Here is a 24,200-nt window from a genome sequence, read left to right as displayed (position 1 = left end):
GTTACACGTGTCCTCCACATTGGTCTACTCTAGATTAGGAATAGCATTCATTGATTGATTAATTTGTTTCTCCTTGGTAGGATTGTAAAATACCTAATTACATTAACCAATCAGAATAGTTACCCAACCACACTGGATTATTTTCTAAAAAGTTAGCAACAGAGGGATACAGCTACTGCTAAGCCTATAAAATAATAGCATAGTTGCTTTTCTCTCGAAAACACTAATGTGAGTGTCTTTTGACTATATGGGTGTCATGTGATAGAACATGTCTCTTGACAAATTCTAGCAAATTGTCAGAGAAAGCCAGCAAACAGAGGTCTTTTTATTGTATACCTTTGTAAAACCCTAATAGAAGTGTTGGGTGTCATGTGACAGAACACGTCCCTTTTCAAACTCCAGCAAATTGCTGGAGAAGGTCTGGGAGAATATCTCATTTTCATTGTACAATCTTTGTAAAATTGGTATTGTGTAATTGGTTACATAATTGGTTGTATGAGTGTTCTGTCTGTTAGTCAGCACTGTCAAATGTATTAACTTTTCAAAAGTAACTTTTTGGGATGAACTTCGAAAAACATTAAAAATCAAAGAGTAATTCTCATGCAGTCAATTAAGCAGAGTTAAGGGGGCTGGACGTCGAATTTCAATTTAGAAATTCACTGCCGTATTTAGTAATATTTAATTGCACTACCATCTGTGATCTAGTCCTCAGACTGATAATGCAGATGCTTACTTCCTGTCAGTTTGGTTGAAATGTGTTGAATGTTTCATTTCTTTGGATCTCGTCCGAACACACTGAGTGCTGGATTGACTGACTGGTGGTACGGTACATGGTGGGACCTAGAGTGTAGTTTGTTGTGGTAACTGACTGAGTTTGCAGAATCAGCAGAGGCTGCAGTGAAGGCTTGTGGCTGTTGAAGGATGTTGAACAGTAGTCTGAGATCATGTGATGAAGGTCATTGATGAAGTCTAATGGGACTGACTGCATTGGAGTGAGTACCTTGGTAAGTGTGTTCATGATACCACTCGTCATACTGGTGGTCATAGTTTATAATAAGAGTTGTCCACATCCTGATCATGTTGTATGTCCTGATCCTCTCTCTCATCTGTGCCATAAAAATTAACATGATGTTGAGTTGGATTAGATGTGTGGCAAAATGGATCTTCAGCCTCCAGTTCACCTTCTATCTCAAGGATCCTTGGTGGTACTAGTAGCAGCTGTTTACATTGTGAGGTATCTGATGGCAGAATGGAAGAAGAGACATCTTTCCTTATCTTCTCAGCTTTTGTCACAGCATGTTCTGTCATTGACAGTGACAGTCCTGTTATCAACAGTGACTTCTTTGACTGCATCCTAGCCAATGGTGGCTTTGTTATCAGTGTCTTCGTTGATGGTACCAGTTCATGGATCTGGACTGGTGTCGGTCGTACCACTGCGACTTTCCCTGGCACTGGTCCAGACGCTGATGGCCACGGCACTGCCGGCTCCTACCAGCAGTGCCAGTCCCATTCTGATACCCGACTACATGGAGTTGGAACCGCGTTGACCACCGCCCACAGGACCCCGCGTCCTAGGTCGGAGCGTGAGACCTATTCTGAAGGGCTAGGCCTCGGGAGGAAAGTGAGGTGTCACTGGACCCTTTAGCATACCAGTATGAACAGGATATGGACTGGTGTACATATGACTGTACATGTCCCCAGATACTCCCCCTATCTTGGCTACGGAGGAGGGAGCTACATATGCAGGGGTGGTGCCGAGGGCAGCTGAGGTCCTCGACATGCAAAAAAATGTCCATGCATGGATTTCCCTTCATGGTGGTAGCCGGAACCTTGATCTTGTATGAATTCACTTTGAGAGAGTTCGCTGTCTTTCAGTTCACAGTGCACCTCAGAATAGTCTGCATGTTCAGCTGTGCCTGCATGGAACTCTCAATCTGTAAAATCAGCTGGGTGCCATCTGCATAGTTAAACAGTTGGCAATCCAACTGTGCTAATGCTGCAATCAAAGGATATAAATAAATGTTAAACAGCAGTGGGGACAGCGCAGATCCCTGAGGGACCTTGCAGGAAAGCGCTGTTTCTCTGGAAAGATGACCCCCCATTTGCAGCCTGTGACCGGTTGTTCAAGAACAAATAATATCTATGAAAGTATGGATCCTGTAATCCTGCATGCCATTATCCGGTGCATGCGCACTTCATGGCCAACCTTTTCAAATGCTGCCGTAAAGTACATCAAAATCAATGTTAATTAAAGCCCCCATTAACGTCCTTCTGGGGACCTGGTCCAAATCTAAAACGGGCTCCTGTGAATAGGACCATTGCCTGCTGCCATCGCCCGCTTCAGGGGACCTAAGTTTCCTCACCCAACACCCTAACCCAGAGAGCTTGGTGGTCCATGCCTCCACATTAGGTTGGCACATTCCCTGCCTCTCCTCCAAACAGGGAATCCAAAAGGCTGGATAGCTTGGGAAAGAAAATGTTTTTTTCCTCCAACCTTGCATTGCAGTCAGTGAACACTGCATGCTTATTTAGCCGTTATTCCCACACGCTGTGGGAATCGATTGTGCAAGTGCCGAGGAGACCCGAGACACAGTTCACTGTACGCTGTGGCTTGGACATGACCTACTTACTGGCTCGCTGGGCAGAGCGGTTTCGTCAACAGTGGACCTCCAATGCCACGCCTGGCTGAGAACATATGGCTTTTCAGGGAATGTCCAGTCTTCCCTCATGGACATGCCATTAGATGGCACACATCTCTTCGGAGACAAGGCCGACTTGGCACTGGAGCGATTTAAGGACTCGCGGGCTATGGCAAGTCCTTGGGCCTCTCAGCTGCCCCACGTTATCCTCGGTCTACCTTTCGCTCCTTTCTTGGCCACAGAAGAGACTTTCAACCATGCCAACCCTATTCCAGCCACAGAGCCCTGAAAGCTTTCCAGCCTCTGCGTGGACAAGGGCGCAGTTCATACTGACCTCATGGGCCGGGTAGTCAGCTGTCTCGTTCAGCCAACACCCCCATGTAGCTGCAGCCTCCAAACCTTCCTAATCTTTCCCTTTTAGGTCATAGGCGTCCAGTTGGTGGCAGGATCCACTATCACCTCCACCACTGGAAGTACATAACATCAGACTGCTCCTCCCTCCATGCCTCCAATTTACGACCGGCTGAAGGAGGATCATTTGTCCCTGCTCCGCGAGGAAGTCGTGGCTCTCTTGGCCAAGGGAGCTATAGAGAGGGTTCCGCTGCCAGAAGTCTGCTGTGGTTGCTATTCTCACTACTTTCTGGTCCTGAAAAAGGACAAGTGTCTTCGTCCTATCCTAGATCTCCAAGCCCTCAACTACTTCCTCAAAAAGGAGAAATTCAAGATGCTCACATTGGCTCAGGTCATGTCTGCCCTGAACCCAGGAGACTGGATGGTAACATTGAACTTGCAGGAGGACTATTTTCACATTCCTGTCGTGCCTGCCATCGGCATTACCTGTGGTGTACAGTAGGCCACGAGCATCTTCAGTTTACTGTGCTCCCTTTTGGCCTTACCAGTGCCCCTCGGGTGTTTACCAAGGTGATGGCAGTATCGCAGCTCATCTGCGCAGATCACGGGTGCCAGTCTTCCCCTACCTCAATGACTGGCTGCTAAAGGTTGGCTTGCCCGAGGCTGTTGTCTTCCACCTCCAGACTGTGACGGGCCTCCTGCATTCGCTGGTATTCACTGTCAGCATGCCGAAGTCACACCTGACTCCCTCTCAGAAGCTTCTTTCATCTGAGCTGTTCAGGACACAATTCCGGTTCAGGCTTATCCTCCCAAGTGGCGATTCCAGCATATTCAGGCTATGATACCAATGTTTCAGCCTCTATCCTGGATTTTGGTGAAAATTACTCTGAGACTGCTGGGCTTCATGGCCTCCTGCATCCTGCTAGTGAGACATGCCAGATGGTATATGCGGGCTCTGCAGTGGGGCCTGAAGTACCATTGGGCTTAGCATCAGGGAAATCTCTCTGACATGGTTCAGATCTCAGAGGGAACTGCAAAGGATCTGTAGTGGTAGCGAACAAACCACGATTGGGTCAGAGGCAGACCCCTCTCCCTTACCCAACCAGATCTCACAGTAGTGACAGATGTGTCTCTCCTGGGATGGGTTGGTCATCTGGGAGAGGTGGAGATCAAAAGAATCTGGTCTCAGGCGGAATCCGGACTCCACATCAACATGCTCAAACTCCATGCAATCCGACTGGCATTAAAAGCCTTTCTAATCTCCATTCTCCATCAAGAAAAGGCTAGTGCAGGTGTTCATGAACAAGACCACTGCCATGTGGTACTGCAACAAATAGGGCGGGTGGGGTCGTGGACCCTTTGTCAAGAGGCCCTGCGTCTCTGGACTTGGCTGGAACAGCAAAGCATATCCTTGATGGTTCAGCACCTTTCAAATTCCCTGACTGCCAGGGTGGACAGAACTCAGCCGTCAGTGCCTAGCAGATCATGAAGGGCAGATCATGAAGGGCATCTAGGTCTCTCTCAGCACTGGGGAGAGCCTTGGTAAGATCTGTTCGCCTTTGCCGAGGTGCACAACATCAGCAGTTTTGTGCGCTACATTTTCCAAGGCGGCTCTTGCTTGTAGAAGCTTTTTGTCTCAAGTGGAGCTCAGACCCTTTCTGCCTCCCTTTTTGATATATTACTTTTTATTTTGACCTTTGCCTAGCAGGTCTCTGCTCTTGGCACTCTGAAAGGGTATCTTCCTGTCTTGTCTGCCGTATTGCAGCTGCTTGACCAACCCTCTTTATTTAAATGTCCCATTGTAAATAGATTTCTCAAAGGTGTTGTATATATGTTCCCACCTTCCCCTTTCATTATGTCTCAGTAGGACCTTAATTTGGTTCTCACATTTCTGATGTGTTCTACCTTCGAGCCTTAACACAATTGCCCCCTCAGGCTGCTCACCATCAAAACATTCTTTCCTGTGGCGAGTACATAGGCCATGAAAGTAAGTGAACTACAGGCTTTATCATCCCAGCCTCCCTCCCTATCAGTTTTTCCTGACAAACTGGTGTGAAGCGCTCTAGGGCCTCCTTCCTGCTAAAAGTGATAGCACCATTTCATGTTGGCCAATCTGTCAACTTGCCTACTTTCTACCCTCCTCCACACCCCTGTAGAGAAGAGGAGCGACTCCACCATCTTGACCCAAAAAGAGCGTTGTTGTTCTAACTTGACCGCACACGAGAGTTGAACAACCAACTCTTCGTGGGGTATGTCGACAGTGCAAAAATGGACCATCTCTCGATGAGTCATTCCCTGCATCAAGATCTGCTACACACTGATAAAGAAGCATCCCCCTGAAGGCTTAAGAGCCCATTCCACCAGAGCTAAGGCAGCGAGCACTGCTTTAGCCAGTGGAGTTCTAGTCCTGGACATCTGTCAGGCAGCAATGTGGGCAACCCTGCACACGTTTACCAAGCATTTCTGCCTGGACAGTTAGGTCCGCAGGGGTGGGCACCCTACCCGTTCAGTCCTGCAGGGCTTCTTAGTTTCAATTTGTCTGCAGACCCACCTCCAGGGATGGTTTTGCTTGGGTATCTATTCAAAGGTAAGGTATCTGCAGCTAGATGTCTCTATTAGATGAACAAGTTACGTACCTTCGGTAACGCCTAATCTGGTAGAGACAATATCTAGCCGCAGATTCCTTATTGAGCCACCCATCCTCCCCACACTGCGAACACATTTCTAGGGTCAGGACTGATACCTTTCTGGGCCCTAGTTTGGACATACCAGTTTCAGTGCACTTCATGGCTCCACACTTCTGGCGTGGAAAGTCGTGAAAAGTAACTAACATCAGCACCCCGAGGTGGCACCTATATAGGTGACGTCGACATCCCTTCCAACACAGGTGACGCCATGCGTAGCTAACCAACGCCACCTACCAACGTGCTTGGGTACTGCTCACAAAAAATCTTCCGGATCCAGTCTGACAATGGGGAAAATTAAAAGATAAGGAATCTGTAGCTAGGTATTGTCTCTACCAGATAAGGTGTTACCGAAGGTAAGTAACTTGTTCATATGCATTATTTGTGGGGGTGTTCCTTGTAAAATGTTTTCCTACCCCAAGGTTTGCAGGCTCTGATCAGCGCTTTCTTCTGAGAATCTTCCATGTCAAAAACTCACTTTCCACTTAACCAAAGTCTAAGGGAAATTAAACACTGAGAGTGTGTGCCAGTGTGGATGGTAACATTTTCAAGGAAGTGAAGAAAAAATGCATTACATAATTAAAGACATAATAGAGCTCTGAAGGACTCTCTTTCACACAGAGTACATAAGAAATACGAGTGTTGGGTTCAGGATGCTTTCTTCCCATTTGCTGAAGTCTGGGTCTACTGCTGATGCTGACTGCCTAATAAAGTGACAGTGTCCCTTGCTCTTTGGGCCATTTTTGATAAACACTGCTGTTTGAAGGTTACAAGGATTCCCAGCTCAACTATGGAACATTTCAAGCATGTGAAATAATATAAGATCCAATGCTGGAGAACTGTGTGTATTGAGTTTATATCAACTGCTCTCTAGCCTTCATTCATCTACTGCAATGCTTCTGGATATACCTCTGACCGGGTGCATTCATAGGCATCAAATTTTTCTCTCCGAGATAGTTTATTTTTGGAACCCATCGCCCGATAAGAATTATATTTCACAGAACACTGAAAACATAGTTGTTTCTGCAATAGCTTTCTGCCATTACACCTCTCTTTCCTTTTCTGCTGTGCTCAATAAATCAAAGCAAAATGAAAAGCAAAATGCAGTGAAAACAAATCTATATTACTCATGACTCCTTGTGTTTTGGGGAACATGTGTACTGAATGTTAAAAGATCACGCAAAAAACAGTTTGTACATTTATGTAATGTGAAGCCTGTAATCACTCGTTTATTGAATGAGATCCATGTTTCAGTACCATTTGTGATTGTGATTTTTAGGTGGAACCGCATTGTGGAACTTGTGGAGCAGAAGAAGGACAACCTGAACTCTATCCTCCGGATCCAGAACTATTTGCTGGAGTGCAATGAGACCAAGACTCAGATCCGGGAGAAGCGAAAAGCCATTGAATCTACACAGTACAACAGCAGCGATATGGGGGGTGTTCTGTCCCTGCAGCGAAAGCTCTCTACCATGGAAGCTGCCTTGGTGGCCATTGCGCCAAAGCTGATTGAGCTCCAGCAAGATGCAGAGGCTCTGGCCAACACTCATCCGGCCCAAGCAATGGAAATCCTCCTACAATTTGAGCAAATTAGTGAAGAGTGGGAGGCCTTAAAACGTACCTTGCAGGGCTGTGAGGACTCGCTTACTGTGGCCACTCGGCTACAGCAGTTCATTCAGGATCTGGACAACTTCTTGACCTGGTTAGTGAAGACCCAAACAGCCGTAGCCTCGGAAGAGCTGCCCAACAACTTGGTGGAGGCTGAGAAGCTTCTCAACCAACATGCCGCCCTAAAGGAGGACATTAACCACTATGAGGAAGATTACAACAAGATCCAAGCGGTGCACGACTTGCTAGCCCTGGAGGAGGCTGACATCCCATACCTGTCTCTTCAACAATGGCTTCAAAAGCTTGATGTTGGCTGGAATAAGCTGTTGCAGATGTGGGAGAGTCGGCGAGAGGTTCTGGTCCAGTCCCATATATTTCACCTTTTTTTGAGAGATGTTAAACAAGCTGAGGCCTGCCTAAACAATCAGGTAATTAGCATAATGATGTATTTGTAGTACTGTTAGTTTTGAGGAAGTTGCTTTCAATATCATCAGTATGTACTATCTTTTATTTCATATAGAAGAATTCCATCGGAAACATGTCATTTCGAGGTCACTCAAAAAGTAATGCCGTACTTAACTCACATTTTATTACAATTAGAGACAGGGGCGTAAGCCAGGTTCCTGCAAGTTCTGCTGTGCAGGGAGGAACCCCATTCCCTTTAGGGGACCCCCAATCCTCCAGGGGACCCCAACATTCCAGATGAGGCTCCATTCAGCCCAAGGACAATGAATATCTGTAACCTATTAGAGACTTGAGGGCCCCCATCACATTCTGTCGGGGGGTTCCATCAGTTTGGGTCCCACTACTGGTTAGAGATTTTCAAGCCACCCAAGGCTCAAGCCTGGCTCAAGTTCACGGTCTAGCTCTGGATCGGCCATTGTTCCATGGGCCCTGGAGAGCCAAAATAAAGCTGAACCGAGCATTCCAGGCAACACCTTTTTAAAAGCCAAAACCAGCTAAACTCAGAACAGCTGAACTCCGAACATGACATCTAAATAGATGTTTTTCTGATCTGTGTGACTGTCAGCAGCCGAGCTGCAATTTGCATGTTTCTCACTCAAGAGCTGTAATCAAGAGAAAGCTCTGCAAGATGTGAGAGTCCTCTTCGTTTTGCTAATCAATGCAAAGGCTGTCATTGAGATGCTGACCTCAGCCGCGGCCTGTGCAGGTAAGAGCGGTGGGGACCGGTGGGTAAGGATTTCGACGGACGATGATGAGGGAACATTTATTATTTATTTAATTTCCCCTCGTCATTATCCGCCGAAATCCCCCACTGGGCACCACCGCTCTTACCTGCACGGACCGCTGCTGGTTGACCTTCTCCGTCTATAGTCTTTGAAGAAGGCAATGATATTAAGACAAAAAATAAAATCCAGCCTTACATCATGCTTACACTTTGCACTTTTTCCAAGAAAGTCATTTTATAGATATTTAATGTCAGTTTGAACTAATGTGATATATTTATTGAACATAGTGTACCAATGTAGGCCATCAAACAAATTCAAAAGGTTATCTATTGGTGGTGAAAAAGAGAGACAATATAATTCATCTAGCAGCTGAACTGCAGAATGTGTTTCCAGGAAACCTAGGCTCAAATCCGACCTTCTCCACTTGAACAAATTACGTGATCCAAGGCAAATAACTGTAGTTGATTGTGCCTTAAGTAAACGGACTGTCTGATCTGAGATTCACTTACGGGATTCCCTTTTGATCTGTGCCACATAAGAATCTCAACTTGTGTATGGTTTATGAGACAATAATGTAGTTCTGGATGGAACCACAAAATTGTCCCTATATACACGTCACATTACAAACTGACTGACTTCTCTGAGTTCGCTCGTGAAAGTGACATTTAGGACACGAAGAAGTTCATGTTAAAAACTATTCATTTTAACAAATAGCAGTGCAGTGATACAACCTAATGTCAAGGCCAAAAGGTACTCTCTTCGGCCACTAAAAGCCATAAAAGCAAACATTTAAAAAAAAAAGACATTTCATCAAAGGTACAATCAAGTTAATTAAACAATAAAAAGGACAAATCACACAGATAGTATACTAAAATCAACTATACAAATCAATAAAAGGACAACCGTTGCTGTTTCCAGGGTTAAATTGGTAAACAGCAAGGGATGCAATGTGCTACAGTGCTGAAGCATAAAATCAATTGCTGTAATCGGTATAACATAAAGATCACAATATGACACATAATAATCCCTGGGTGCAGTCAGCAAAGACGGGCTAGTTACTTACTGCCTAATGTACTAATGTGAAACACATAATTCCAGAAACATATGTTTAATTTGAAACAGCCTTTATTAGGATTTTACATGATGTTTGCTGTATCATATCCATGTCAAATCTTTTGATGGCTCGGCTCGCCCCTTTGCTCTTGGAGAAAAGCCAGATCCCTGGCCCAGCACACCACGTGAATTTGCAATCTTGCCCATCTCTACCTATAGTCTCGAAATTTAGTTATGTGGGCTTAATCATCTGGTCATACAGTTTTAAATATGCATATGAAGAGCATAAAACGAGTCCCCCTCGCAGTCGATACATCCAGTGCTTTCAAGTGACAGATACTGCCAGGTACTAAATACCTGCACTTTAATTGTTAGAAAAGCAGATTTACCATAAAATTGAACCCTTTTTCTCTTTAATCTATCATTCTATTTAGGCCCAGGCAGAATGTAAATTACGCTGGAGTAATGAAAGTTATTTTGGGAATATTGCATTATGGTTACTATTACTACGCAAAATTCCTGAAATTACGCCATGTTATTTATTTACTGTCAACGCATCAAAAATTGATGCAAGGACGAATTTGCACCTAAAATATAGCACAAAATGATGGATTTGCGTTGGATTGTAATTATGCATAATTTTGCTGAACTTTCACATATTTTCCACAAAAGCAATATGGAGAATTCTACGCCTCTAATTATATTGTCATTGTCTTGCATGTTTCTGAATTATGTTTACACAAATAACTACAGTGCTGCATTCATATTTGTGGAAACCCATGATAAATCAATTTCCAGATAACTGAAATCAGAGTCGTTTTGGATTCTATCGAGAACAAACCTTTATGACCAAATACTAGCTGACATTTGGTGGGATGCGAGGTTCTTGATTAAAGGATTTAATTAGAATTCACAGGCTGGTTAGATCAGTGGTTCTTAACCTGTGGTCCAAGGACCCATGGGGGTCCACAAGGTCTACTAAGGTGATCCTTGACTGTTACAAAATTAAATAATATTAAAATGAATACTTTAAAATTTATAAAATATATTCAATTGAAGAAACAAAACTGAAGTTGTGAAAACGTAATATATATTTGATAGTGAACCAAACAAAACATTTGAGCATTTGTTTGGTGTATACTTGTTTTTGTATTTTTTTGCATTGTTTTGAGGTTCAAATCATAGGAATTGCTTGGGCCTGGGGTCCCCACCTTCCAATAATGACTCAGTGGGGGTCCCCGGATTCAAGTAATCATTCAATAAGGGTCCACAGAAGTAAAAAAAAAGGTGAAGGACTGCTGTGTTAGATCATTGTATGGCCTCAAATAGGCAATCCAATAATACATTTTTCATAATTTGGTTTTTCAATTGGGCCAAGTCGATTTTGTTTCGATTAACTCCAAGCAACCATATTTTCCATGTTGTTCTACTTATGTTAGACTTTAAAAAATGTGGCTTATGAATGCCAGCATAACAATTCTTAAAGCTGTAAAATACTCCTGCAATCTGTAGGTTCCAAACTTTCCAGAGGAAAGACCTATAGAAGCAGATATTTGCTGTTGGCTGTTAATTCATTTTATATTGGGACGAGATGCTGCTGGGGTGATTTTCCTTAAAGGATATTCTAGATAGAAATTAAATAAGTGTACATTTTGTGGTTTGACTAGGTGAATTAAATCTTTTTAAAAGTATTTTTAAAGTTCTATTGCACAAAAGGAAAGACTCAGACTAAGGATTTTGTATTTCAGAATATAATTTTTAAAATATTTTTTATTTTTAGTTGGGATTTTGGAACAGGTTTTTCAGGATTTGGAGCCTGGTGCTTCCCCGTACCATGATCAACCTGCATTGGATTCTTACTTGATCACAAAAGAGAGAAATGTTGAATTGTTTTGAGCTTTAGGTAGACAGGCGTGTTTGGTGTGGGTGATAATGAACAGCTTGTTCGGAAATTTTTAGGGTGTAGCTTCAGGGAGGTGTTTGGGATGTGACACTCCCCAAATAAATGCATTCCTGACTTAGTAAATGGGTCTGGCTCTGAGCTGGGTCTGTATGTCTTGGTTTTTCTAGGTATTCTTTTTCCCTCATATGTTTTAACATATTAATTTTGGGATCCAGAACTTAAATATATATAGTGACCAGTTTATCAAGAAAGTAGTAAATCTGCACCGAAAGAAGTACTCCTTGAATGGGCACAAATGTTCTACTGGTTGGAATTCACAAAGATTGGCAGTAATAGGGGTGGAAAACCTCACCAGTCTGAGTTTCCAGGCATTCTACTGGAAATCAACACCCAAAAGGTGATGACACAAATGTTTGCAAATAGTCTAACCATTGGCAATTGCTTTGGGTAGCATTCCAAGCCACGTTTTTTCCCACTTTGTCACTAATTCTAGACTGAGGCCCACCTAATGCAAATCAGTACTGACCCTGTTCCTCATATGAACAGTCTAATTCGAACATTAGTTATCTTACTCCTTCATCCTGCGGACCCTTGCTTTTTTAGTTGGGCTGTTTGAGATTCTCACCCCCAGAATCTCACTGACTGAGCTACACCCCTGAGTATTTGTTGCAAGGTATGTCAGTCTTATCGATAGCAATGTACTGATCACTTGTTGGGCAGTAACACAACATTGGGGAGCTGTGCATTATTTTGAGGTGGGGCTGACAGACTTGTGTGCTGTGATGTAAACTGTAGATTTGACACCAGGTGATTGATATCAAATAAGCACACACATTACATTAGGCTTGATTTCACTCTTTCTGTCCACTACTGTGTCAGATGCTTCACTTCAACTCGGAGCAAGCCAAGATGAGACTCTAGCAGGTGTGTAAATGTTCACTATCATTCTATCATGCAACAAATAAAATGACATGTTCAGGTTCAATGAAAGGCACCCCAGAAGGGTCAGTCCAGAGAATCTCTGGTAGCAAGGGATACGCTTGATCGCTGAGATTGTCATAACCCTTAAAACTCTTGCCAAAGGACAGCAACATTATTCTTGCCTTCTCCTGATCAGACTACCTGTATCCTGCTCCAGGAAAGTAGGAAACACCTGATTCTTAAAACGAGAAGAGGGGCGTGGGTTTAGAGTGAGCGGCTGAGAGAGCGAGAGAGAGAGAGAGAGAGACTTGTTTCCAGCAGAGTGGTTGGTAGAAGACCTGGACTGGACTCTCTGAGATACAGCATAGCACAGCAACACAGAAGTACAGTACGACTCACTGTCAAGAGAGAAAGTCGAAGACAGTGCAGATCAGACAATGCAGGAAGGGTTCTATAATAGGCAAGTACTATAGAAGTACTTGAGGCAGCGTGCCTAGTATGAGTTGAAGCATCGATGATGAAAAAGGAGAAAAACAATAACGGTGTGGGAAAGGAATCACCACTGCGTACTCTATTGTCAAGCGAGGAAGCTCAAACAAGCTTTGTTACAAGACTCTGGTCTTCTGCATACATTAACCCTTTGCAGAACAACTACCAGTCCTCTGGTGGCTAGGGCGACGTGTTTGTGGAAGTTCATGGAAGCTATTGACTTCCATGATTGTAGTCTCCACTGCAATGTTTTATCTCTTCAATGTGGCATGTGTCATCACTCTCCTGTGTGGTGTCTTACCCCAAAACCTGACACATAATCGCAAATCTCAGCAGCGGTGCAGGGCCAGGTGGGATCCTCAGTCTCGCAATAGTCGCAGTTTCTGCTGCACCTAGCTCTGCGTGGAATGATATTGTTGATGGAGGTGATGATGAGCAATGTATACATTTAATTCCCTTTTCTACTCTTAAGAGTTAACTAGACGCAGTGTTTGATGTTACCACTGATGCTGGATCCAATCCCAGTGAAGCGGGTATGGGTTGATTAACAAGCACAAACTGCTACCCCCGCAAACGTTCGGTACTAGGTGCTTGCTCTGAGTTTGCGAGGCCTAAGTGGTCTTAAAGTGTTAGTGCGTTTAAATGAGTGTAAATATAAAGGGCCCCCTGCTACTATTGGGAAGTTCCTCTATGCATGGAAATAATACACAGCGTAAATTCCTTGGGCAACTTCAGAAAATCACAATAAACCAATGCAGTTCCTGTACCAGGAGAGACAAAGACACATATATATTGAAAAGTACAAAAATAATTATTTATTGATAATGATATATTCCGTATTTCATCATTAAAACTAGAACAAGCCACATACACACCACATCCAATCATCATTCGCACTAAACAGTCATAATATATACATAAACAGGTATGATCAACGCCTGAAAATTCATCAGTCAAAACATTATGTACATATTCTGATATATTTTATATTTCCATCACAATGATTGTTTAGACGTTTTCCATAGATGATCGTTGTATATAGGCTTTTAATACAAAGGTATGTATTTGTGTCGTGAAGTGGCTGCATCTCCCGAGTGGTTAAAGTGTTAGTGTGCCAGGCCAAACTGTGAGAGTACCATCCAGATCATTGTCCCCAAAATCCATGCAGAGTATGTCTACAGCACGTGTTAGCTACTGAATATCATGGGCCTGATTCACAAAGGTAAATTCCACATTGCACGCCCTTGGGTCACGTATGTGAGCAATCTATTCTTGTAAGTGCGTACAATAACAGTAATGATTAAAAAAATGGGTAACCCAATAAGCCTTTGCGAGCTTGGATATAAACTGTAACAAAGTAATGCAAACTAGGGGATAATTTAACAAAAACATAGATAATTGTAATGCGACAGAATTTTTGGAAGCTGTCATCCAAACGGTTGTATGATGTTACAACGCATTCCGTTGTAAAGCATGCCTTTTTCACGCATGCGTTACAACAGAATGCCTTTCCCACGCATAACCTTTACCACGAATATTCCTTTTCCACGCATACTTTTACAACGATTTTCTTGTAAATTCATGCATGGTAAGGCATGCTCTTGGTAAAGGTTATTCCTCCACCCTTAAACCCTTCTTACAAATACCCCTACCCTGCCCTTAACCCTTACATCGGACAGCTGTTCTTTTTTTTCTTAAACCTAATATTTCCCTTACCTCTCCACGTCGTCTCTTCTCAATGTTCTTCCGTGTTGACGTCGCATGTCGTTAAGAGGAAACGGAAGTGTCTTTCCGTTCCCTCTAACGACGCAGATTGCCTCCCGATTCCCTCCACATAAACACTTCAACCGGTGCGTTTTTTCCCGGGGGGGGTAACCCCCCAAGCCCCCTGTTTTTTTCACACTTTTTTGGGGGGGGGGAGAGCCACCCAAGCCCCTTTTTTTATTTGTAGCCTTTAACACACATGCCTTTACTACCTATTTCGTAGTAAAGGTGTGCGTGGTAAAGGCTACTCGTTGTAACCACCCATGCGTTGTTATGCATGCATGGTTAAGTTATGCGTGGAAACGGCCGCGTTGTAGTGTCCGTTTCCCCTTTTCCACACCACCTTGGTGGCATCTCATGATCAGTTGTGTTAGTGTGCTGTGGCCTGGGCTGCTTCCGGGTATTTGGATATCTCAAGCTAAGTTAATTTTTGTATAAATTCCAACTGTTCTTAGCGCATTATCGTGTGCTGTGTCATGTAGCTAGGCATTGCAGCCGATAATTTTGGTGGGTTTTATTGTACCCAGAATGTAGTCAGAAAACATAACCCTGTAGAACTGAACATTCTGCAGGCAGTGAAACATCTGCTGTCAATATTTTGTGATAATCCAGTCTTAAACAGCATGTGTATCTGGTGTTTTTTTCTAATGTTATGTGGCTTTTGTGTTGTGTGGTAACATTTCATTTCACGCCATTTTGTAGGGCGCTGAAGGTCCTCACTGAATCATCCCCTGAAGAGGGAGATTCCTTAGAGGCAAATTTCCTAACGGATCTTATGATTGTAGTTGAAGGATTGTCGCAGCCAACGATGCCATTTTATGAAGAGAAGTATTTCTTCCACAGAGGGCTGAGACATGGAGCCAGCTGTCATCCACGCTTGCCAGTTCGTTAGAGCTTGATGTTCCCTGCCAAAAAATCCCAGAAACAACTTTCTAGTGGGTAGTAAAGCGCTGCTGATCTTGAACAAGATATCCAGGGAAGATTTTCTAACTGAAAATCTATGAAAAAAAGCAGCTAATGGGTTAAGAGCAGAGCTCTGTACATTCTCTCCCTCATACTCGACGTGCAGTAGAAATCGGAGTTATGGTGGCTCCCAGTGGTGGCTGATGACATATAACAGTGGTGGGGCTTAAAAGTTGTAGATGAGGGCTCTGTGGTGAGCGAGCAAGCTTGGCTGTCATACGTTCGGGGTGCTTCTACCCCCGGGAAAATTCTTATGAAAGAGTTGGCAAATCGTGCATTTGTAAACAAATTTGAGAAAGCAAGAAGGTTAATAAAGCAATTGTGAAAGTGTAGATAAAGGCAATTTCATATGATAACTACGTAGGTAGCTGCTTATTCAGTGTAACCAGAGAACTTCATAACAGACTTTGAGATAATAATGCCAAGTACTTCATATATTTCTTTATTTATTGATATGCCTTTACAAAACTACTGAGAAAATAGAAGTTATTGTGATTTGTTGGACTGAACACAATGAGACGGCAAGGAATAGACATTAAAAGGCAGTAGGGCACCCTACAAGGCACTTTACGTTGCATTCAGGGGATGAAGAAATATGAGCACATCGCGCCTCCTCCTGACGTAACTCCATTAGCTTCCCTTGCTGGCCCACTAGATCATCAAAACCAGCTGCGTTATTTACAAACATTGCAAATGATGCAGCTGCTTTTCATAATGTAGTGGGCCAACAAAGCCACCATGACCTGTAGCACCCCTCTTATCTTGGGGAGAAGTTTAACCATATTACTTTTTTTTGAATGCCAACACATAGCTAATACTTTCTGCTCCTGAGACCCAAGAATTACAGTGATAAGAGAATAAAAAAGAAACTTACAGCCAGAACATTAAAGAGACAAAGAGCTAAGATCTGAGGAAAAGTGAAACAATACCATTTTATGGAGCCGGCGCGTGGTGGCTGAGGCCGCACAGCTGAAGTGAATCTGTAACAGTAATGTCAGTCGGCAACAGCAACCCTTCTGAGGCCTGAGTGCGGTGGCTGGCTCCAACTAAGCATGGGCGAATTTTGCGAATCTGGCGTTCGCGAATTTGCGTATTTGCGAACTCGCAATCCGCAAAATCCACGAATTCTCGCGAATTTGCGGGGTTTTTTTTGTGTTCGCAAGGGTTTCTGCCAGTTCGCGAGGGTTTTGTACCAGTTTGCAATTGCGAACTTACTAGTCGGCTCGCAACGGTCGCGACTATATTGTTTCTACATCTGGTTCATCATCACAGGTTCCCAGCACCCTCTGTTTCACCACTGCCACCCTCTGTTTCACCCATGCCACCCTCTGGTACATCAATGCCACCCTCTGGTTCATCATCACTGTAGATTATGGGGAGGAAAAGCAAGCACACCTGCCCTGCTTCAACTGACATGAATTAATTTGGGGTTGATTTATTAATGTGTGTTTAAAATTCCAGTCTGGCACCTGCTTCCTTATCTGTAATTTGCTTTCTGTTGCAGTGCAAATTTTTTTCCAGGACCTTTGTGGCCTGTTTGTAGCTATTCTATGAGCCTGCTGTGAGGGTCAGAGCTGTGTCATAGAATTGTTGCAACTAGCAACTGAACTCTGGAGGGGCCCCAGTCAGGAAGCACTACAGGGAATGGTTACTATTACTAATGAGGAGTTTGAACTTTTGCACCTGCTGAGTGCTTTCAGTTTTGCAAAAGTCGTTTTTCTGCAGAACAGCAACTGTAATGCCCCAAACAAACATAGGCAACTGAACTCTGGAGGGGCCTCTCAGGAAGTACTACAGGGAATGGTTACTAATGATGAGTGAACTTTTGCACCTGCTGAGTGCTTTCAGTTTTGCAAAACTCGTTTTTCTGCAGAACAGCAACTGTAATGCCCCAAACAAACTTACTTGTGAAAGTTGATTTCTAATCCAAAAGTGATCCAAAGAAAGTCAAAAGGCCTCAAATCCAAAAAAGTGCAGGCAAATGTCAACCTGAGGAGTTATTCTGATAAAAATCATCATTTTCAGAAGGTCTATGCTGCTTGCTAGTGGATTTCTTGTGCAGAATTGCAAATTTTGTAATTTCGCGAGTGCGAGATTGTTGCTGCCCGCCGCACCTACATGTTCGCAATTGCGAACTCTCGCGATCCGTCGCCAAACTCCCGCTGGATCCCGCAGCAAGATCCGAAATGGCGCAGCACTCGCAAAATATTGAGAAAAACAACTCGGCAAACGCTGAATGACGGTAAGTGAACGCCGCACACAGCAAAATTGTATCACCAACAAAAAGAAATCCTCTGCGTGTGAATTTGAGGATTTTCGGTAAATTCGCGAGCTTTCGCGGATTGCGGATTTACCGAAAATCCGCGAGCGGAACGGATTTTCCGCCCATGCTTAGCTCCAACTGAGTCACAATCAGGACTCCGAAGCAGAGCCCGTGAAAAGGCCCAAGCTGAGCAAGCTAGGAAGCCACCTCCAAGTCCGAAGACTGGAAAGTGTTAACGTAAGAAGACGATTCCAGACCAGACCAGCCCAGGCTGGCTCTTCTCTTTTTTTTACTTTAACATTTTCTAAGTTAATCCGTGGACCACAGACCCCAGCCCGTGCATTTCAGCATTGTATCATGTATGCTGTCACGAGGCGCGCAATTCCTATAGGGCTCAAAGGGCTTCAGCCCTCCGTCGTGTGTCAGCCCGGGCTGAGACAGCTTCCTGGACACATACAGTCAGTTCTTGAGCTGTTGTGGGCTGGCTGGTCTGGCGTCTTATTGAAGCCGTACCCGAGAATTTCACAGGTCTTTGAAAGACCATTAACTTGATAACGAGGCTTTGTTTTTTTATTACCCGTTCCTAGAGACCCTGCATCTCCACTCTACCCATTCCTTAAAGTTGCAAATTACTTTCGATGCCACAGTGTGAGAATGCATTTCCTGAAAAGTAACATTAGGCTTTGTTTTTTTGCAGTCTTTTACAGCTCGAACTCCACCCGAAGTATTGAGGCACTTTTGCATGAGCACCAGTTACATTATACAAGGACACATTGCAGGAAGTATTACCCCCCTCTCGAAATCTGGCTTTACATTGCTGGAAGTATTACCCCCCCACCCACCCACCCACCCCCTGAAATGTGGCTCTACATTGCTGAAAAAATTAGCCCCCTCCGAAATGTGGCTCTAGTTGTGCCCCTGGCTGTCGCCAAGAATCGGAATGTGTTCAGAACAGTGCGTGCCAAGAAAGAATTCTATCTTGGAGGCAAGACGGCGGCCTCGTATGTGGGCCGAGTATGAGTTTGTGCGAGTGAGGTCCCGTTTGAAGCCCGTTTGTGCCTGCAGATGGCTGTGGTCCGCTGCTGACTGAATGAAGCGGTGAGGACGAAGTCTACAGAGTGGTGGACGGCGGACGGCAGGCATGCCAAAGGAGGATCTGTCCCGGGAGCGGAGTGAAGCAGCGGGGAGTGACTGTACGCCTGGAGGCGGCCCCAGCTGGTGCGTCTGCGGCTGCATGCTAGAACGCTAGAACGGAGGCGGAATTGGAGCTCATGGAGTCCGTGGAGCTCAGTGTCTTTTGCGGAGCGGACCAGCCGGTTGAGAGGCGTAGTGAACCTAAGCTGGAGGAAGAGGCCGCTCGAGTCCACCGCTGTCTACGGAGTGGAGCAGTCGGTGAAGAGGTGTGGCAAACTTGAGCAGGGGGAGAACCGGCAGCCCAGCACCGTTTGTGGAAGTATAGTAGTCAGCCGGTGGAGAGGGTCAAATTCGTAGCGGAGCAGGCGAAGAGGCAGACGGAGCTTAGCGCTGTCTGTGGAGCAAGCCAGAACGGAATTGGAGCACATGGACTTTGGTGCAGCTGGAGAGTAGGAGAATCGAGTGGAGTTGGTTGGAGCCCAAGAAAGACACAGTGAGTTATAGTAGGTTAATTGCTTTATTCAGGAGACTTTGTTTTTAGGGTATTGACTATGTTTATCAAAGACTGTATAAAGACTCCCTGTGCACTCCCTGCACCTTGTTTGTTCTTGGGCGGCAATGGCTCCAAAGGGAAGTGGGCAATGACAAAAGCTACAGTCAATGCTGCTCCTGTGGCAGCGACACTGGCATCTACTACTACGCCTGATATTGCAAGCGGAACAGCATTAACCGGGACAAGGGTAGAAGGGGCAGGTCGACCCGGCAGCCCATCTGTTTCGAAAGCCGTGAATGGTTCAAGACTCTCCCAGCTACCCAGCAATAAAAGTGGTGAAGATGGGCTTAATGGCCACACTGGGGAATGCTCCTCAATCAGAAATTGCGATTAAAGAGCGTACAGTAGCCGATATATTCAGAAAGAAGACTATATCGTCCACCAAACAAACAGCTCCTACAACTTCATCTGTAGCTAGCAAAGCAGTTGTGGGGATAACACCTCAATCTATACCTATGTCCATGCCGGGAGGTGTGGGGGAGGATGCTATGGCCGAACTGTGTCAGGCTTGGGCAAAGTAAGAGTTTCTCCTAAGACTGCTGCTGACAGTTCTGAAAGCCCTAATGATACAGGAATGGTAGTTGTGAATGATGGAGAGTCAGCCGGTTGAGGAGGGCAATTTTACTCTTTGTCTGATGTATCTATTACTTCGGAGAATGAGAATGACAGGCAGAGTTTTTCTGGCGATTGGGCTGACGAAGGGAGCTTATCACTAGAAGACGACATCCTAAGCTCAGACTTTGCAACAAACCTAAATGGCAACAGACAGTTCTTAGAGTGTTCGAGGCAGCGAAACCGTTGGCAATCGCTGGACCTAGTATGTCAACCCACTTCAATGGGATACCTCGCCCTATATACAGAGTGACCAAGATAAAGCAAGTGAAGAAGCTGAACCAGAAAGCGAGATCACTCTTATAACCATTTATAAAATCATTATGGCACATCGAGAAGAGACCAAATCTGAAGGGTTGCGGACTCAAGGGCGGTACGCAAACTACAAAACACCGTCTGGCGTATTGCCAAGTCATGCACAGAGGTAACCACTAGAGTACATGAAGCAGAGGAACGGATCTCGTCAGTTGAGGATCAACTTTCTTTGCAAACATCGTCAATTACAACTCTACAGAAAAGCGGGCAGGATGTGGATTGGAAACTTACTGACTTGGAGAATCGTGCACGCAGAAATAACTTACGTGATCTAGGCGTGCCGGAAGGTAGTGAGGGGAAGGATACGCGGCGCTTTGTGGTGGAATTATTCTCAACAGCCTTTCCATACTTGAAGGATTGGAACCTGGACATGGAAATTATAAGCCTCATAGATTCCCTTTTGTGCAGAAACGAAACTTAGGGGGTGGGGTGGAGAAACCCAGAGCAATCCTTACATGCCTGCATAACTATTTACTTTGTGAAATTCTCTATGATTTGGCTAGGCCGGTGCGCCCGAGGAAAGGCAATGGCTTCGATTTTTTTTGTTCGCCCGGACTTTTGCCAGGTGACGGTACAACAAAGATGGCGTTTAAGGCAATTGATATCACTTATCCAAACTAAGGGGTCGATTATGATCGTGGACGGACCTGCGTCCGTCCGCAATCACTGAGGAGGAGGGAACGTCCGCATGGGCTGCGCGTTCCCTCCTGTGCGATTAGGATGTGACCACCACCCTGGCGGTCACATCCTCTATTTTTAACATTGAGGCGGGTGCGGCTTCAAGCTGCACCCACCACAATGTTCAAATTGCAGCCTTTGCATTTGTATGCAGAAAGAGGCAGGCACCGCGCGGTGCCCGCCGCTTTCTGCATACAAATGCTGGGGGGTACCATAGGTACCCTCCATGTGCACCCCCCACTCCCCCTTCACCTAGGGGGCCCGCAACGGGCCCTCACAGTGAAGTTACACATGCTTTTCCACGGCGGAAAACCCGCCGCGGAAAAGCATCTGAAACAGGCCATTCTAATATGGCAGACAGTGTCTGAGAGACACCGTCACCATATTAGAGCTTTTCCACCGCGGTTGTAAGCCAGCCCCGGCGGAAAAGCTGCGGACGGAAACCAGGACCCACCAGCCATCCTAATGTGGCGGTGGGTCTTTGGTGGGTCCACTGCGGTTTTTACGCATCCTCCGGGCCGGCGGTGGCTTCCGCCGGCCCGGAGGATGCGGAAAAACTGCAATCATAATAGGCCCCCAAAGGGGGGCAGGCATTTTTATTAAACCCTGCCAAATTGAAAGTGATTTATAAAGTGAAAAACGACATTTTTTTTCTTCTAGAAATAAAGGCGCAAGAGTTTGTAGAGATGATGTAATGTGTATTTTGTAATCAATCCGGTTTAGTTCTCTTGTGCTTAGTAGAAACTGTCACTAGTTTTCCTCGTTAGTTTATGGTGGCACGATAACGAAAAGAGATGTATATAAAGAGAGGTAGTTGTAACTTGGGGTGATGGGCTGTAGATTGGATATGGGAGACAGGACACAGGATATGGCGGGACTCACTCACCACGCGATCACTTACCATCACTGAGGACTTGGTCCTTAAGCCTCTACTGGGTGGGGTCACAGAGGGTGGGGGTGGTGGGGGAGGGGAAGTGGAAGTGAGTGGGGGAGGGGGGTTGGTGTGCGGGGCAAGGAAATACAGTAAAAGAATTTTGGGTGTAAATCAAAATCGAGATTGTGTCAATTTGTATTATTTTTCTATTGTAATAATCGCGGCTGTTAGCAGTTCCCGTTTTGTTTCTTACGCTACATTCAGATTTGATGATGGGTAGATTTATAATATGTTCATGGAATATTTGCGGTCTTAATGAAAAAAGGAAAAGGGGTATAATGGCTCAAGTATAGAAAACTATGAAAATTTGTATCTTGTGTGTTCAAGAAACTCACATACCTTGGAAGAACAGAAATTGGCTTAAAGATTTAGGATTTGAACTAGTAGATTGCACGCGGCAGGGGACAACCACAAGAGGAGTTGCTATATTAAAAAGGTATGGGGTAGGGTCGAGTAAACGGGTTAAAGAAGATCCGCTAGGGCGATGGGTAATTATTGAATTACGGTTAGAGGCTATACTTTTGACTATATGCTCCATTTATGGCCCCAATTCCGATGATCCGGATATGTTGAATCAACTGAGTATTGAACTAGCACTGTGGCCATCACCCTTATTTTTATGTGGTGATTTTAACCTACACTTGGATGGGAAAGATGACATATCGAGTAACTAAATTTTTGGTGGTAGGAAGAAAAATGTGTTTAAGGCCACTATAGGGATCATCGATGAATTTGGGCTGGTAGATGTAGGCTATCTAAGGGGAGGAGGTACTCCTGGGGGCACTTTTTATTCTGCTCCGCACTAGAAACATTTTCGTTTAGATTATTTTTTTGTTACGGCGGGATACATCAATACTGCCTAAAATCTCAGGTTTGAAATTGTGCCTAAATTAATTTCCGAAATGAGGTGAAGTGTCGAACCAGACGACACTTATCCTAGGTGGCACTCCTGAGGGAGACTATGTCTCTAAATGTTCAGTTTATGTGTAACTCCAATATAAACAACAATAAATGTTCTTCAAAGTTCAACAAAGGTTTATTCAATTAGTCTCAATTTGCAGTCATCAAGACTTAATCCAATAGAAATATGTTTTCATAGATTCGAATTCCAATACATCCGATTGCAATAGGTGTGTCCCTATGCATTTCGGGACTCGTGCCCTTCTTCAGGGGACTTTTTCGCCATCTGGAAACAAAGATATATGTGTTCAGGAAGGAGACTCAGCCATACAAGCGTATAATAAAAATCTTAGGGAAATGTGCCACTAAGGATATAAATTAAATAGTTTATTCACCGTGATGGTAAACAGATGGTTATAGAAAAACGAGATGTGTACCCTGGTGATACCTAAGAAGAAAAGGTGCAAAAGTGTCATGGTGTGATCGAGGTTGACAAAGTTAACGGAGTGGATGAGTGGAGTAAACACAAACAAACAATGTGCCCGGAGAGGTACTTGAAGTGCAGTCCGATTAATGAAAGGGTGAACACGATTAAATAATCGGGCAGAGGGTGCACGGGCATGCCGTAATACGCCCGCTAACACATACTGTATCACTTGTTTACATGCTGCGTTCAAGTCATACGCAGGTTAATCATTTAATCGTGAACGGGTACATAGCTAATACCAACAAAAGAGAGAAATGAATCTTACCCGAGGATCTCAGTGTGGTGGGAAGCTCATAGTCGCAGCCGTGCTCGGACGATTAGTCGTGAATGCGGAAGTGCGCGATAAATAAAGAGGCGTGTTGGTAAGATGGTAACAAACGTCGAAGACAGACTATCACTCACTGAATGAAGTGTTTAGTGTAATCACGCTAGTGATTTACATGCAAGTCTGTTAGAAACTAAAAATAAAACGGTGTGGATTCAAAAGTGAGAAAAATAAATAAAAGATCGGATGTCATAATTGGAAATGTCAAAAATGTGGCATTAAGGTGAAAACAAGAATAAAAAACGGACTCACAATAGTGGCCATCTTGAAGTGGGTGTGTGTGCACAGGAGATAAAGAAATATAGAACGGAATGCACATGGACATTACATGACACAGGAAATACAAACTCAATGAACGGTACAGAAACAATAGGTTAACAGTGGTCCTCATCAAAAATAGTGCCATCATTTTGGTTGGAACAGGGATAAAGATA

The 24,200-nt window shown here is 44.4% G+C and overlaps 1 protein-coding gene across 1 annotated transcript in view; it reads left to right on the top strand.

The window, feature by feature from the left end:
* Positions 1 to 24,200, top strand: part of SPTBN4 (spectrin beta, non-erythrocytic 4) — a 1,634,043-nt gene that overhangs the window by 504,305 nt on the left and 1,105,538 nt on the right. The window contains exon 16 of the mRNA XM_086938242.1: positions 6,954 to 7,710. Within this exon, the coding sequence (XP_086794368.1) occupies positions 6,954 to 7,710 (757 nt within the window). The remainder of the gene's footprint in view (positions 1 to 6,953; positions 7,711 to 24,200) is intronic.

Source organism: Lissotriton vulgaris, chromosome 9 (genome assembly GCF_964263255.1).
Source record: "Lissotriton vulgaris chromosome 9, aLisVul1.2, whole genome shotgun sequence".
Taxonomy (NCBI): domain Eukaryota; kingdom Metazoa; phylum Chordata; class Amphibia; order Caudata; family Salamandridae; genus Lissotriton; species Lissotriton vulgaris.
This window is presented reverse-complemented; position numbering and strand designations above follow the sequence as displayed.